The sequence below is a fragment of the Macaca fascicularis genome, chromosome 9 (assembly GCF_037993035.2).
Source record: "Macaca fascicularis isolate 582-1 chromosome 9, T2T-MFA8v1.1".
Taxonomy (NCBI): Eukaryota; Metazoa; Chordata; class Mammalia; order Primates; family Cercopithecidae; genus Macaca; species Macaca fascicularis.
This window is the reverse complement of record NC_088383.1, coordinates 56,297,971-56,314,671: the sequence shown is the minus strand read 5'-3', so window position 1 is coordinate 56,314,671 and position 16,701 is coordinate 56,297,971. Positions and strand designations below refer to the sequence as shown.

The window sequence follows — 16,701 nt, the reverse complement described above, 5'->3', positions numbered from 1 at the left end:
ACAGAAAATAAAGAAGGGTGGTTAGGAAAGGCCTCTCTGATAAAGCAGCATTTAATCTAAGACATAAAGAAACCAGCCTTGTGGAGTCAGACTGAGGGAAGAAATTCGAGAACATCCTAAGGAGAAAAATCAAAATGTCTGAAGAACTGAAAGAAGGCCACGTGGCTAGAGTGCTGGATGACAGGGGAGTGGCAGCAGATGAGACTGCAGAGGCAACAAGCATAAGGAGACGACTGATGGGTGAAGCAAGGGGTAATCACGCTGCCAACAGGTGGAGAATAAAGGGGAGGAGGCAAGGCCAGCAGGAGCTCCACCAAGAGACTGCTGGTGTGCTGGTTTGTGCAACAGGTAGTAGTGACTTAGCTGAGGCCTGAGTGATTCCAGACGAGCAGGCACTGACTTTCCATTTTGGTTTCACAGTAACTGAGGTTCAGCTAGGGGAAGGTAAACAGGGATGCCACATGCCCGCAGTGTGTGGGATATGGTACATAATGAGAAACTGTCCTGCGTAAAATGTCAACAACGCCCCTGCTGAGATACACTGGACTAAGATGTTAGCAGTGGAGATGGAAAAAAGTGGATGAATTTGTGATGTAGTTCTGAATGAAAATTCCTAGGACTTGCTAATAGATTAGATAGGGGAGGTAGGGAAGAGAAAATGATTCAACGATTGTGCCCAGGTTTCCAGCTTAAATAACTGGGTAGATGGTGTGTCATTTTCCAGAAAGTATAAAAATGAAGAGAACTAGATTTGAGTATGGTTAGGAAAAACAACAGTCTATTGTGGGTATGTTTAAATGTGAGATGGACGTCAAGCAAAGGATTTGATACTAACTACTGGAGCCTGGAGGAGAAAATCAGGGTGAAGATGTAAGTACAAATATGAAAACAGCTATGATCATCCAGGCAGAATGTACAGAAAGAATAAGAGGAAGGACACAGACGAGAGCTCAAGATTAACCCCAGCATTTAAAGAGGGGGTAGAAGAGGCTGAGAAGGAAGGGCCTGAGAGACAGGTTAGAAAGCCAGGAGGAGGCTATTTCAAGAAGGAGGAAGTAGCCTGACATGCCGAATATAACTGAGAGCAGTTAGAGCGAGGAAAGAAGTATCCATGCCTCAGGCAACATCAAAAGTGTAACTTTGACAAAAGCAGCTTCTGCAGCATGGTGGGAGTAGAATGGAATAACTGGAGTGAAACTGAAGACATAATGGGGAGAGAGAATATATTTACAACTCTTTAACAAAGTTTGGCTGGGTATAAAACAGAATAGAAAAACGAAGGGATAAGAGGGAGATGTAACGTTAGTGGATGATTTTGTTTGTTTTTTTAATACGAGAAATACAGGAGTGTGTTTATAGGCTGGTAAGAGTAATTCATTAGGAGAGGTAATAACTGAAGATTAAGAAGGAAAAACAAAACAGAGTGCGGAAACCAAGGAAGAGTTCAATCACCACATATAACCTCATAAGCCTAGCCCAGAATTCTCTTGCAAATTGCATTTCTGTACATCTAACCACTTTCCAACTTGCTACCTCTCAGGAACTCAAGCTCAATACGATCAACATTTTCCCAAGGTTACTTGTTTTAATAAATAATCTTATTGTTCACCCAACTGTCAATGATGTGTAATGTACCTGTGCTCTCTCTTTACCTACCAATCACTACATCTTGCAAACTATTTTCCAACCATTCTCAAATCTGTCCACTTCTTTTTATTCCCACCACCTCCTCTCTAGTCAAGCCACCATCATCTCTCCTCCAAAATAAGGCAACAGCCTCTTACCTCTTCTCTGCACTAGCTTCATTCTAATCCACTCTCCAATGTGCAGCTAAACTCACTTCTGATGAACAGAATTTGGTGGAAGTAATGCCACATGATTTCTGAGTCTAGGTCACAAAAAGGCTGGCTTCTACCTGGAACTCTTTCTTGCCTTTCCTGCTCTGGGGAAATGAGCTGCCACTTTGTGAGAACATTCAGGAAGCCTGTGGAGACCCAAGTGAAGAGGAACTCAACTTGCCAGCCATATGAATGAGCCACTTTGGAAATGAATCCTCCAACTCCAGTCAAGCCTTCAGATGACTGCAGCCCCGGCCTGCACCTTGGCTACAACCTCTTGAGAGACCCAAACGTTTCCTAGTGCTGCCTAAATAGGAGCCTTAATTGTGGTTTGACCTGCTGGGTTTTCCGGCTTCTAGTACAGAAAAATAAATGTATTTCTTGTATTCCAAAACTGTAAATCTGAATATTCTGTAGAAACATTGTTAAAAATGGTATTTGAGTTTTATGATATCTTGAAGAGCAGGAATTATGCTATCTACATGTAAATTTAATAAATGTCTGTGGCCTCGTATGAGACTCCAATGCAATATCTAATGTTGCTTCCATTGGAAAATCAGCTCCAAGTTACAACCAATGTAAAATATGACCAACCTACTCACAGTTTGGGACTGTTATGTCACACAAATGTTCGTTAAATGTTCTTTTTTTTTTTTTTTTTTGAGACGGAGTGTCGCTCTGTCGCCCAGGCTGGAGTGCAGTGGTGTGACCGTGGCTCATGGCAAGCTCCACCTCCTAGATTCATGCCATTCTCCTGCCTCAGCCTCTTGAGTAACTGGGACTACAGGTGCCCACCACCAAGCCCGGCTAAATTTTTTGTATTTTTAGTAGAGACAGGGTTTCACCGTATTAGCCAGGATGGTCTCGATCTCCTGACCTCGTGATCCCGTTGCCTTGGCCTCCCAGGGTGCTGGGATTACAGGCGTGAGCCACCGCGCCCAGCCGATTAAGTGTTTCTTAAACGGACTACCAAGCTTCTTGGGCACAAAAAGTCTACTTAGATCAACCAGTATAACATCCATAGTACATATGTGATATGTGAACATACGTGGATTCCTAATAAATATTTGACTGAGTCTTAATAAATAATCATTGAGAGTTTTCTCTTACTCAGTTTGCTGATTGATTCATGTAGATGATTTTGGAGTCACATACTTGATACCTTGAAGGCAGTTTGTTAATTTCAATATTTTCTTTTCAAGGAAACCACATAATCTGGACTAAACAATTTAAAGGCTTTTAGGCTGGGTGTGGTGGCTCATGCCTGTAATTCCAGCACTTTGGGAGGGCAAGGCAGGTGGATTACCTGAGGTCGGGAGTTCAAGACCAGCCTGACCAACATGGAGAAACCCTGTCTCTATAAAAATACAAAATTAGCTGGGTGTGGTGGCACATGCCTGTAATCCCAGCTACTTGGGAGGCTGAGACAGAAGAACCTGGCAGACAGAAGTTGCAGTGAGCTGAGATCATACCACTGCACTCCAGCCTGGGCAACAACAGCAAAACTCTGTTTCAAAAAAAAAAATTAAAAAATTAAAAAAAGGCTTTTAAATAAATAAAAAATAATAATTATTGCCTTAACATGACCATTCAACATTCCAGCAAGACAACAAACTAGCACTACATCTTTAATGTGGTATAGTTTAGGAAGAGATCTTACATACCTCATACTAGTTATGCCATAATCAGGTGATACTGATCTGTGAAGTCCTTCTCTTGAACAGTCATTTTGTAAACTAAAGAATCAAAGGCCCTTCTCCCCATAAGGAATAGTACTGAGCAACATTTTTGTCTAATAAATGCTTATATTGAATAGACACATTTGGAATGATATAAATAAGTCACCTATATGTACTTTTTAGGGGCCTTAACTATCAATAAATCAATGTTGTTTGTAACATCCCATGCATTTTTTGTTTTGATTTTGAGACAGGGTCTCACTCCGTTGCCCAAGCTGGAGTGCAGTGGTGCAAACATAGCTCACTGTAACAATCAATCTCCTGGGCTCAAACAGTCCTCCTACCTCAGCCTCCCAAGTAGCTGGGACTACAGGCCTATGTCACCATGCCCTTTTTTTGTGTGTGTGGTAGAGATGGGGTTTCCCTATGTTTCCCAGGCTGGTCTTGAACCCCTGGGCTCAAGCAATCCATCCACCATGGCCTCCCAAAGTGCTGGGATTACAGGTGTGAGCCACCACACCCAGCCTACCGTGCATCCTAATTCAATCTTCTTTTCCACAAAAGCAACTGTCACAGTAATAGCAAAATTCATTCACTTATTTATAACAAACATAATATCTGTAAAGAGAAATAAGGTTTACAAATTAAGCTTCTATAACTTTTCTTGAAGTATGCCATGATAACATGTGGAATATATCTGCATTTAGTTTTTAGATACTGCAATATTTAGAAATAATTAGAAGAAGCATAAAACACTGAGTGCTATTTTGTAAACACATGTAATTTATATGGTAAAAAGAAAAATATCTGAGCTTTTGACTACTTATTATTCGAAAAACAATGTGTTTTTCGCTGAGTTGGTTAGCAGTTGTACCATACAACATTTATTTGCTAGCTTCAATTTCTAAGGTAAAGGTGGGAAAATAGGTTAAATGTCTTACCAGTTTCCATAACAACTCAGAGGTGAGATCATATGGTACTTTTAGCCTTTAAATTCTAATTATATGTTAAGGTAGGAAAATGAGTTATTTATGAGCCATTTAGATTTTGGTTAAAAAGTAAACCAAGGAAAATGTTTCTTTGGTACAGCTGTTTGAAGACAATAAAATCTCCCAATTCGCGGTGGCTCAAGCCTGTAATCCCAGCACTTTGGGAGGCTGAGACGGGCGGATCACGAGGTCAGGAGATCGAGACCATCCTGGCTAACACGGTGAAACCCCGTCTCTACTAAAAAAAATACAAAAAACTAGCCGGGCGCGGTGGCGGGCGCCTGTAGTCCCAGCTACTCGGGAGGCTGAGGCAGGAGAATGGCGTGAACCCGGGAGGCGGAGCTTGCAGTGAGCTGAGATCCGGCCACTGCACTCCAGCCTGGGCGGCAGAGCGAGACTCCGTCTCAAAAAAAAAAAAAAAAGAAATTCCTGTAACGATTCCTGGGAAATTTTTGCTTCCATAAATAGCTATCTATCACTCAGGGAAAATTTTATTCTCTTCGACTAGCTCTAGTTAATTCTTTTTAGAAAGTAAGGGTTTACAAACTAATTTTTCCAGATCTATAATAATTATTTTCCATCAAATTGGCTTGCTTAGTTGCCTTACCTATAGTGTATTTTCTTCATAGTAAATGGCAAGCAGCTAAAACACTGTCTATAGATCCTGTTCTCATCTGTTTCTAGTTCCAATCCACATTTTGCACAGCCAGTATATACGATGTTGGGAAGAGAAGAGAAAATACTCTTCAGAGAACTGTGAGCATTTAGAGCTATCTTCTGAGTTGCTGTAATAGGAAATGCCAGCTCTGAAATCTGGGCTTTAGTTAGAATCACTCCTATAAAGGACAAACAGATATATTATAAATTATTAGGCCAAAATTTTACCTTTAATTTACAAACATGGCTAATTTTATAGTTGATTTACAGTCACTTGTAGTAAAAGGATACACGGAGGTCTTGTTCTTGGTCTTCTTTACTATTTTCCTAGAATCTAAAGGCAGGGGGGTCTGGCTGCACCTGAGAGCAGGTTTACTTGGCTAATTTGGCTGAACATGTGGTGTTTCCTTCCTCCCCTGATTCCTCTGGAATCAGGCAACGTATGTTCAATACCTCCTTTAGAAGAAATCCCTTCGAATATTTGAAACTAGCTAACATGCCCTCTCTCCTTGCCCTGTCTTCTTTTTAATTGATTGTAGTGAAAAGCCAAATAGGAGGTGATCTTTTCTTCTTCTGTCTACCCAAAAATATCAATAGCCTGTCCTCTTTTAAACTTTTTCCCAACTTCCCGCTCACCATTATCATCTATATACTCTGGGTGTGGGTTATAAAAAGTTCTCATTTATTAATTGTTTCTCAGGTGGCTCATGAGAAACCTCAAGCATATTCATAATTCACTGCTAATGGCTCATCCATTCACCAGTAAACAAATACTGAACATCTACTATCCCCCAGACATTATTTTTTCCTAATTTACTTTTGTCTTACTGTGTACCGGTGAGGTCGTTTTTCTGAGCATTATTCTCCCTTTCTCCATAGTCAATTTAAAGGCTTCTTTAAGCCTTAAGGCTTCAAATTTGTTCTTCTTCATCCTCTCAGAAGTAAGAACACTCCAGGTCAAGAACTAATCACTCTGGTGTCCTACTGTTTTCTGGTTATCTCTTTCAGAGTTCAGTTAATGATGAGTCTTCCGTTCTTAACTTCATTTGCTTTAGTCTTTCAATGCCCAAAGATGGATTCATCATCTCTTCCAATTGTATCACATATCCCTACATGAGTTAGCAGGAGTGCATAGCGATCAAATATGTAACAAACTGTAGAAGATTCAATACCACATTTTTCCAAAGACATGTTAAATTACTACAACATTTTGTTTTGTTTTGTTTTGAGACAGTCTCACTCTGTCGTCCAGGCTAAAGTGCAGTGGTGCAATCTTGGCTCACTGCAGTCTCAACCACCCTGGGCACAATCGATTCTCCCACCTCAGCTTCCTGAGTAGCTGGGACTACAGGCACACACCACCACAACTGGCTAATTTTTGTATTTTTTGTGGAGATGGGGATTTGCCATGTTGCCCCAGGCTGGTCTCCAACTCCTGGGCTCAAGTGATCCACTCCTCTTGGCCTCCCAGAGTGCTGGGATTACAGGCTTGAGCCAATGTGTCTGGCCTAAAAAATCATGTAAAAAAAAATTTCAATTTTTATTTTAGATTCACGGAGTAGATGTGCAGGTTTGTTACATGGGCATATCGTCTTCTGTAGAGTCTTCTGTAGTAAGTAGAGTCTTCTGTAGTAAGCAGAGTACCCAACAGTTAGTTTTTCAACCCTTACTCTCCTCCCTCCACTCAAAAAGTGGTTTTTTTTGGTTTTTTTTGAGACAGAGTCTTGCTCTGTCGCCCAGTCTGGAGCACACTGGCATAATCTCGGCTCACTGCAAGCTCCGCCTCCTGTGTTCAAGCGATTTTCCTGCCTCAGTCTCCCCAGTAGCTGGGACTACAGGTACCCGCCATCATGCCTGGCTAATTTTTGTATTTTTAGTAGAGGCAGGGTTTCACCATGTTGGCCAGGCTGGTCTCGAACTCCTGACCTCAAATTATCCACCCACCTCGGCCTCCCAAAGTGCTGGAATTATAGGTATGAGCCACCCTGCCCAGCCTAAAAAATTCTTAATAATTCAATAATTTTAAAAGAATGTTCACATAATCCTATCATTTTGTAAATTTATACGCCTCTTGAAAAGAATTAAAAGGTCATGCTGAATGTGGACTTTGCTTTCAAGGGGATCACTGCTGCTGAGCACTGAAATTCTGCTGGCAGTAAGATGAGGTACTGGGTAAGCATCTTCATTTCTTTACAAAGACTCAGTCCTAGCCTCATCTCCCTCTGGCTTTTGTTGTGCAAGCAGAGCCTTCTAGGAAATGCTCCGATGCTGATCTCTCTTTCTCCTTTTATTTAACTATAAAATAGGTTAGGGAAAAGTTGCTTGTGTTTTCATATTCTCTCTCTATTTTTGTCTTAAAAACACATACACTATGACAGAAACTATGAATTCAGCCCTCACAGCTGAACACAAAGAGAATGAAAAAGGCTAAAAGGGCCTCTGTGAACAAAGCCTCTGAAGGACTGATTTGAATGGCACCGTTTTGGCATGGCTTCCCAATGAGGAGCACACCTCCAGGATTTCCAAGAACATGCACAATTCCTGACTGCATCCTCAAACAAGTGGGGCTATATCCTCGGAATCGTTCATCATCAGCGCGGTGGCCACCTATTTTGTTGTTGTCGTCCATGATGTTATTTATTTTTATTTTTAAACCTAATTCTAGGACTTCAATCCCAGCAGATAACTGTTTTGTGTAAGCAGTAAGTAACAGAGTTGACTTCTCCATGGCACCAAACTAAACGTCTCTGCAAAGTAATGTAACCCCTCAACTGTGTCTGGCATTCCTTCCTATGGTGACCACCTCTGTATGTCTGTAGAGTTTGAGAAGCAGAGCACTGGAGGGGCACATGAATATAAAACTGGCTTAGGAACTTACATGATGCTATAACATTACCAAGATTTTACCAGTTAGTATAAATCTAGAGTCTTTTATGGCCATAAAGCAACTTCCATTTGCTTGGAATGAAAGCAAAGGAATGAAAATTTTATAGTATAAAAGCTTGTAAATTTTCTATCATCTGTGTTTATCTTCCAGAAATATTATTAATTTAAATTACCTGCTGGTATTAGTAAATGTTTCAGTGTAGAACTAGCAATAAGAAGTTCTTCTCTGAGAATAAAATCTCTGTATTCAATTAAAAGTTGGGTTTTTTGAGAGGTGTTGTCTTTTTTGTTTTCTGCCTGTATTCTCCTTAGCATAGTTTTATGATATAACAATGCTAACCTTCAATCGTATATTGGAAAACATATTTACATACATATGTGAATTAACCCAACTAGTTAAAATTTTAATCTGGCATTTGGCCAAGATAAAGTAAGGAACTGAATTTATGCTCCCACCTTGTCACATAATAAAAAGTAGGTATTTGTTCTTTGTCCTTGGTTCCGGGCACATAGTTCCTAAAGCTACTAGAATCTAGTTCAGATATTTGCAAAGATTTATATTTCACTTTTATGTAGAATTACACATTTTTACCACAAGTGGTAGCCTTTTTGCTTATATTAAAACTAGCAATGGGCTAGGTGTGGTGGTTCATGCCTGTAATCCCAGCACTTTGGGAGACCAAGGCAAGAGGATTCACTTGAGTCCAGGAGTTTGAGACCAGACTGGGCAACATAGGAAACTCTGTCTCTACCTAAATAAATAAATAAATAAATAAATAGTTGGGTGTGGTGGCGTGCACTGATGGTATGCACTAGCCTTCCCTTCCCTCCTCAGCTACTCGAAAGGCTGAGGTGGGAGAATCACTTAAACTTGGGAGGTGGGGGCTGCAGTAAATTGTGTTCACACCACTGTATTCCAGCCTGGGCAACAGAGCAAGACCCTGTTTCAAAAGAAATTAAAAATAGCAGAATTTATGTATATAAAGATCTTACCTGAACACTTATCCTCTAGGTGGGTTGCTAAGTCTGATATCTTCACAAAGGAAGGTGTACTTTTTTGAAATTTTGCTTTAAATGTAATTGCCCTTATATCATCATCAAACAAGCACTCACAGGATGACCAAGGCGTTGTATGCAACTCTAGGTTTTCTAGTGTGTAATTGCGCTGAACAAAAAGATATTTAAATTCCCAAATATAACCTTAAACAAAAACAGTAAAAACAAAAGTCAGCAAAAAGGAAAAAAAAAAATCTAGGCTTAGTATCAGATGAAATAGATTGATCTGATTAAGTCAGCTGAATACTAATCTTTTATCACTAAAGAGTTTGGGTAAAAAGAGATAAAATATGAATGGTGCATTAAGACAATAGAAGCATGCTAGAGATTATTATCATTATTATTGTTAGTATTATTTTTTCCGAGACAGAGTCTTGCTCTGTTGCCCAGGCTGGAGAGCAGTGGTGCGATCCTGGCTCACTGAAACCTCCACCTCCCAGGTTCAAGCAATTCTCCTGCCTCAGCTTCCTGAGTTGCTGGGATTATAGGCACGTGCCACCACTCCCGGCTAATTTTTGTATTTTTAGTAGAGACAGGGTTTCACCATATTGGTCAGGCTGGTCTCGAACTCCTGACCTCATGATCCACCCACCTCGGCCTCCCAAAGTGCTGAGATTACAGGCGTGAGCCTCCATGCCGGGCCGCTAGAGATAATTTTAATAAAATATTTTCTAAAGATTCCTTGCCCTCGGCCGGGCACAGTGGCTCACGCCTGTAATACCAGCACTTTGGGAGGCTGAGGTGGGTGGATCACAAGGTCAGGAGATCGAGACCACGGTGAAATCCTGTCTCTACTAAAAATACAAAAAATTAGCCAGGTGCGGTGGCGGGCGCCTGTAGTCCCAGCTACTCAGGAGGCTGAGGCAGGAGAATGGCGTGAACCCGGGAGGCGGAGCTTGCAGTGAGCCGAGATTGCGCCACTGCACTCCAGCCTAGGGGACAGAGCAAGAATTGGTTTCAAAAAAAAAAAAAAAAGATTCCTTGCCCTCCTGAATGGTCATCATTTATCATATTATCATAACCAACTGCTTTACAAAGTAGACAATTCTCATGTATCTATCCATAGGCAAAGTTTTGTTTTGTTTTGTTTAAAGAAAGGACACTGAGATGAACCCAAGTCTAATATTTCACTCATATTTCAATACCTTAGTTACCTTAGTTAACTTTTCTAGAACAAAAAGCATTTAGACACGATAGCACTTATTTTTAACTCTCAGTAACAATTCTAATTCTTAAAGCCACAGTAACACAGACCTTGCCCAATAATCATATTCTGTATTAGTAAATTCAACTTCAAAACTATAATAAAACAAAAGAGGGTTTCTTAGCACTAATGTTTCTGATCACATCAGCTGTCTTTTGAGTTTCCCACTTACTTCAGGCCATACATCTAATTTACTACACCTACTCATCTCCTTAGTTTCTTTCACTAGAGATTTGTTTTTTTTTTTTTTTTGGTGGAAAATCATCAAACATGTCAGTAAATCTGTAAAGACAGAGCATCACTAGCTAGAACTAAAGTATATATTCCAAGTTACTGCTTAAAACCAATCACTAAAATAGCTTTCTTGTCTTATTACAAAATACCTGCTTAAAAAAGTAAGCTAAGAGAAGCCAAGTAAATAAACATATAGCAGTCATAATCTCAACACCCTAAATAAACAGTTAACGTTTTAGCAGACAACCAGTTGTTTGGGATTTTATTTACTGGGATTGACTTAATAAGTCAAATATAGTTTTATATGTATGTATTATTCTACATTGCTTTTAAATATTACGTAATATGCCATTGTCCAGATACACCAAAATCTTAAAAATTATTACAGCAACCCTCTATTTTGAGGGACTCTGGTGGTTATTTTTCACTATTACACATGATACCATGATAAACCCATTTTCAACTATATCTTTACACATAGTTATGATAAACTCCTAGAGCTATAATTATTGGGCTAAAAGTACCCCCAATTTGTTCATATTAATTGTCAGTTATCCTCAAGAAAGGTTCTGCTAGTTTGCATTTCCAAGTGCTGATGACAGTAGCTGTTTTCCCATATCTCCTCTATCAATTTCTTAAAAGAAAAATCATCTATCATCATTACTTTGTGTTTTCAATTACTTGTCAGAACAATTTTTCCATGTATTTATTGGCCATTTTTACTTCTTCTTTGGGGACTTGCCTACTCATATCCTTTCCCCATTTATCTCTATAGATATGTGTCTTTTGCTTACTGCATTATTTTCTGACAACGTAATTTTTTTTCTGTTTTTTTCATTGCCTTTCAATTTTGTATATGGTGGTTTTTATGTATAATAGTTTTGTTGCTGGATTTTATTTACCCTACCAACCTTTGCATTACAAATAATTTTGCCCATATTTTCTTCTACTATTCATTGTTTCATTATTTTTATATTTGAATCTCTAATGTACTTGAAATGTATATTGGCACAAACATAAAGTATAAATTTAATTCTATTTTTTCTCAAATTGTTAGCTAGATTTTCCAAACATTAACTATTCTTTTATTTTAAAAAGCAAAGGTTTTAATTTTATTTTTAATTATAAAATAAAATATATTTATTATAAAATATTTAAACGGTAAAGACAAGGGAGGTAACAGGTGAAACAAGACTGACCGTGTTTTAATAAGCTGGCTAATAGGTACTTAAGTTCATTATGCTGGCCGAGCGCAGTGGCTGGCTCACGCCTATAATCCCAGCACTTTGGGAGGCTGAGGCGGGTGAATCACCTGAGGTCAGGAGTTCAAGACCAGCCTGGCCAACATGGTGAAACCTCGTCTCTACTAAAAATACAAAAATAAGCTGGGCGTGGTAGCACATGCCTGTAATTCCAGCTACTTGGGAGGCTGAGGCAGGAGAATCACTTGAACCCAAGAGGCGGAGGTTGCAGTGAGCAGAGATCGCGCCACTACACTCCAGCCTGGGTGACAAGAATGAACCTCTGTCTCAGAAAAAAAAAAAAAATTCATTATGCTTAGTATTCTCTCTACTTTTGTATATGCTTGAAGGCCTTTGTAATAAAAGCTTTAAAAGTAAATGCAGATGCTCACACATAAAATTCAAACTACCATACAGAAATAACCACTGCTAGCATTTTGGTATACATACATATTTCCAGATTTTCAAATGTACATACGTACTTACAGATACATTTTTATTAAAATGAGATACTATTATACATAAAAGGTTTTCCTGAAAATTTTAATGGATTAACTTATGTAAACATAAAAATATTTATTATATGTTAACATAATATATTTTCTATACATGAAGTTTTACAATCCACTTTTTTTTTTTTTTAAGATGAGGACTTGAATTCCTGGGCTCAAGCATCCACCCACTTTGGCCTCCCAAAGTACAGAGTTAACAGGCGTGAACCACCGCACCTGGCCTATAATCTGCTTTTCAAACTAAATAACACATTACATATATCTTTCCAAGCTAATGAACATAGATATTTTTTATAGTAAATATCTTTATGTATTCACCCAGACCACAAATATTCCCTTAACTGTTTTCCCATCCACTGAAATAAGCTCAAGCTCTCATATTTGTATTGTGTGACCCTGTCTTCCTGATCACAGTTTTTTAAATCAAATTTACTCTGGGCAATCAGATTCTCTTTGCTGGGAATTTGGAAATGGGGCTGGTCACTTGAAAAGAAAAGTAAAATCAGGAAAACAGAATCACTTAAGTAATCCTTCAAAATTGGTATTTTTATCTTAAAAAGACTGATGTGAGGTATTGAAGTAGATGTTAAAACTTTAAAATGATGGTTATAAATAAGGGGGGCTGGATGAATGAATGCACAAAGAACAACATCTTAATTCCTGGATTCATATGTTTTCAGTACTAACCTAAACACCACAGAGTCACCTAGAGACAACTGTAATTTCTCTTCTATTAACCAAAAAACTATTAGTTTTAAAAGAACATTCACATTAAACATGAAGCAATCTGCTTTGTTACGGCTCCACTATACCTGTGACCTACATTCTTGTGTAGCATGCACTAGACTCATGTTCTCAGCCAGGCTATGGTGGTCAACGATCATAGTTAGTCTATCACTGATACATGTTTGTCAGCTTGCTCAACCAAACAAACATCTGTCCCTGTTTGATCTTAACATAAAAGCTCAAAGTTAGACTTATCTCAAATCCGAGTCATAGCTATTAATGATTAAGAGAGACAATGTGACAGGTCTTACCTACAAATAACTATTTGGAAGGCAGAAGTTTGGAGAGGCATTAACTCTTTCAGGTAAAAAAATAATAATATACTGAATCAATCTCTAAATTCATTTAGCAGGGAAAAATAACTCATAAGCCACGAATGAAACTAAAGGATCTCACAATAGCAAAGGGAAGATATTATATTATTTTAATGAAACATCAATTCCATTTAATTCAATATACCAGAAATAATTTATGCTTTAAAGAAAAATGTAATCATGGGTCATATTTTAACACTGAACATTCTAGGGATGGCTAACAGTGCATGCTTTTAAAACAACTATAATAAAAATATGAAACACAGTAATTTATTGAACAGTAATTGTGACTTGAAAGAGTTAAGGTAACTCCCCTGACATCTGCCTTAAAATCAGAGAGTTTATTTATCAGAGTACTTTGGCTGAAAAAAAATTGTAGAAGCTTCTCCAGAATTAAATGTTTAAAGAATGTTATTTGAAGGAGGTAAGATCTTCACTAAAAAGGTAAAGTAGTATATCTGGGAATAACTTTAAGCCTTTATTTCACCACCATCAATTATTGAGGACTTATTAGATAAATGAATTGCTACAAGAGGTACAAAATTTTAACAGAAGAAATTTGCAGAAGAATATTCAATCATGATCACTTGTATTTCAAATGCTGTCTAGTCTCAAGATTTTCTCCACCTCGGGCTCATAAACATTAATCATTTACGAAATATAAATAGGTTAAATGCTTTTTGGTGTATTTACCCTTTTTCCTTTGAAGTTGAGGGTACCAGGCTGCTCCAGGACCCCATAATACAAGCACATAATGTTGATCTTGGGCCTGTTCCACTGTTAACATAACTTTTTTCTGCTTCTGTCCTCTATAACTGTATACTGCCTCTGGAAAAGGAAAATGAGTATCTTAGATGACATCACTCTATCACATGTGATACCATACTTTAATAGTTGATGATACATATATAGTGATAACCAAATGGTACACTAAGATGGTCTTATATCTTAATTTTTTCATAATCTAAAATTAAGGAAGCAGTCAAAATGTTTACCTGTCAGTACAGTGAAATCAACAACTCTTAGTACTGCGTGGACTAATACATCAGGCTGAAGGTGCTCCAATTCTACAAAGTCTATACTATTCACCCTCTGAGGCTGCCTCGGAGGAAGATCTCTGAGGTAGGAATGTTTTGAGGACACATATGCCAGTAAGTCTTGAAGTACAACATCACTAACTACACTGGAATCTAAGGAAAAAAAATACATACAGACAAAATATGGCAACATTATATTTTTCTTGACAAATAATATTTTTTAGAACTGTATTTTATGTTATAAAGTATGATTAGATACAAAATATAGTTTTATTTTCTCTAAAACATGTACAATAGCTAAGTCTTGAATCAGTTTCGAAGTAAAAATAAACTTGATATTTTTAATCAATGGAAATGGAATTATTTACTATCCCCAAGAAACTTGTGCTGTTCCCATACTTCTCTACTTTGTTAATAATATCATTTTTCTATCAATTAACCAAACACAAAATTTCTGTTCTTTTTTGACTCCACCACCCTGTAACAGCCAATCGGTTCCCCAATCCCTGGAGTCTGATTTGATCCCAGGCTCTGCCGTTCTTCCTCAAGCCCCTGGGGACTTCCCTTCTGAAACAGGCTCAGAGCCACCTCACTGGTTCTCTCCCTGAGTGTGCCTTACTCTTTCCACAGCGAGGCATCTGTCCTCACCAGTTTCCAGCTGCAAGGTTGTCATCCTCTTCTCGCCCTACCCAATACCACACAGAATGGTGACCACTATAGACTCACAGTGCTGCTTCTTTCCCTGAGCTCAGAGAGCTTTTGAGCATCTGCCACATTGTGATATTTTTCAAGTGTTGGATTGGTTATTTAATTCTTCAGTTATTATATCTTTTAAATGTTTTTCTCTTTCCTAGCTCATATTTTTTTCTCATTTTTTACTAAGGTATAGTTTCTATACATTAAAATGCATATATTTTAAATGTACAGGCTGATGAGTTTTGCTGATTAAATTTCTCTGAAGGTAAAAGAAGTATGCTTGAGTATGTGATTGATTGCTGACCAAAAATAAGATATTGGCAATAAACACTTAAGTACTTTTTAGAAAGCAGAGTCTATAAACTGATTTGTGATTCTTCTTTCCTTCCTTTAGACAGTAAAAGGGATATAACAGGTAAAACAAGACTGAACATGGTTTAATAAACTGGCTAATAGGTACTTAAGTTCATTTTGCTTTGTGTTCTCTACTTTTGTATATGCTTGAAGGCTTTCATAATAGAAGTTTTTAAAAGTAAATGCAGATGCTCACACACACATAAAATTCAAACTAAAGTTACAAGGAAAAAATTAAAACCACATGGAATACTACCAGATTGAATTTTTCTTTCACAATATTTCCAGCAAATCTGGTATCAGAAGAGCTGTATTCAAATTCTGGTTTTGTCAACAATAAGCTCTGTGAACTTGTACATAACTTCTCTGGGCTTCATTTTTCATGAACAAGATAGAGCTTTTTGGGGAACAAAAAGATCTCTGACTTCAAATTATGTATTTGTTCCTGATTCATAAAATTTACATGGAAACACCTGGTTATTTAGATTCCAAAAAAAGTCTACCTCATGGAAACACTGTGTTGATGTTTGACTTATATATTTAATAATATTCAAAATAAATTTATATTCTTGTCACATTATCAGAACTAGGTTTGTAAAACATATAACACCTCACTATAAAGACGAAAGAACAGAAGTCTTTTCTTTCCAACTTTCACTTTAGATTCAGGTATACATGTGCAGGTCTGTTACCTGGGTATACTGTGTGATACTGAACTTTGGGGTACAAATGATGCTGTCACCCAGGTACTGAGCACAATACCCAACATGTAGTTTTTCAACCCTTGCCCCTCTCTCTCCAGTAGTCCCCAGTGCATATTGTTGCCACCTTTATGTCCATGAGTAGCCAATGTTTAGCTCCCACTTATAAGTGAGAACACGTTATTTGGTTTCCTGTTCCTCCCTCAATTCACTTAGGATAATTGCCTCCAACTGCATCTGTGTTGTTGCAAATATATATATATAATAAATATATATATATTATATACATAATAAATATATATATTATATATATATAAAATATATATTTTTGAGACAAGATGTCACTCTGTTGCCCAGGCTGGAATGCAGTGGCACAATCTCAGCTCACTGTAAACTCCACCTCCAAGGCTCAGGTGATCCTCCCACTTCAGCCTCCCAAATAGCTGGGACCACAGGTGTGCACCACCACATCTAGCTAATTTTTTTGTATTTTTTGTACAGACAGGGTTTTGCCACA

At 38.0% G+C, this 16,701-nt stretch overlaps 1 protein-coding gene across 25 annotated transcripts in view; it reads right to left on the bottom strand.

Moving 5' to 3' along the window:
• Positions 1-16,701, bottom strand: part of SHLD2 (shieldin complex subunit 2) — an 89,936-nt gene that overhangs the window by 6,618 nt on the left and 66,617 nt on the right. For 8 of the 25 annotated variants that reach the window (XM_045361965.2, XM_045361967.2, XM_065520039.1 and 5 more), the window contains 4 exons: positions 14,392-14,586; positions 14,090-14,224; positions 9,043-9,249; positions 5,114-5,342 (listed from right to left, as the gene is read on the bottom strand). The exons of 1 other annotated variant lie outside the window; for it this stretch is intronic. In XM_045361965.2, coding sequence (XP_045217900.2) covers positions 5,114-5,342; positions 9,043-9,249; positions 14,090-14,224; positions 14,392-14,586 — 766 coding nt within the window. Of the gene's footprint in view, positions 1-5,113; positions 5,343-5,534; positions 6,790-9,042; positions 9,250-14,089; positions 14,225-14,391; positions 14,587-16,701 lie in introns of those variants that run through there. 16 more of the 25 variants (XR_012417661.1, XR_012417662.1, XM_074001525.1 and 13 more) reach the window with 7 other exon arrangements.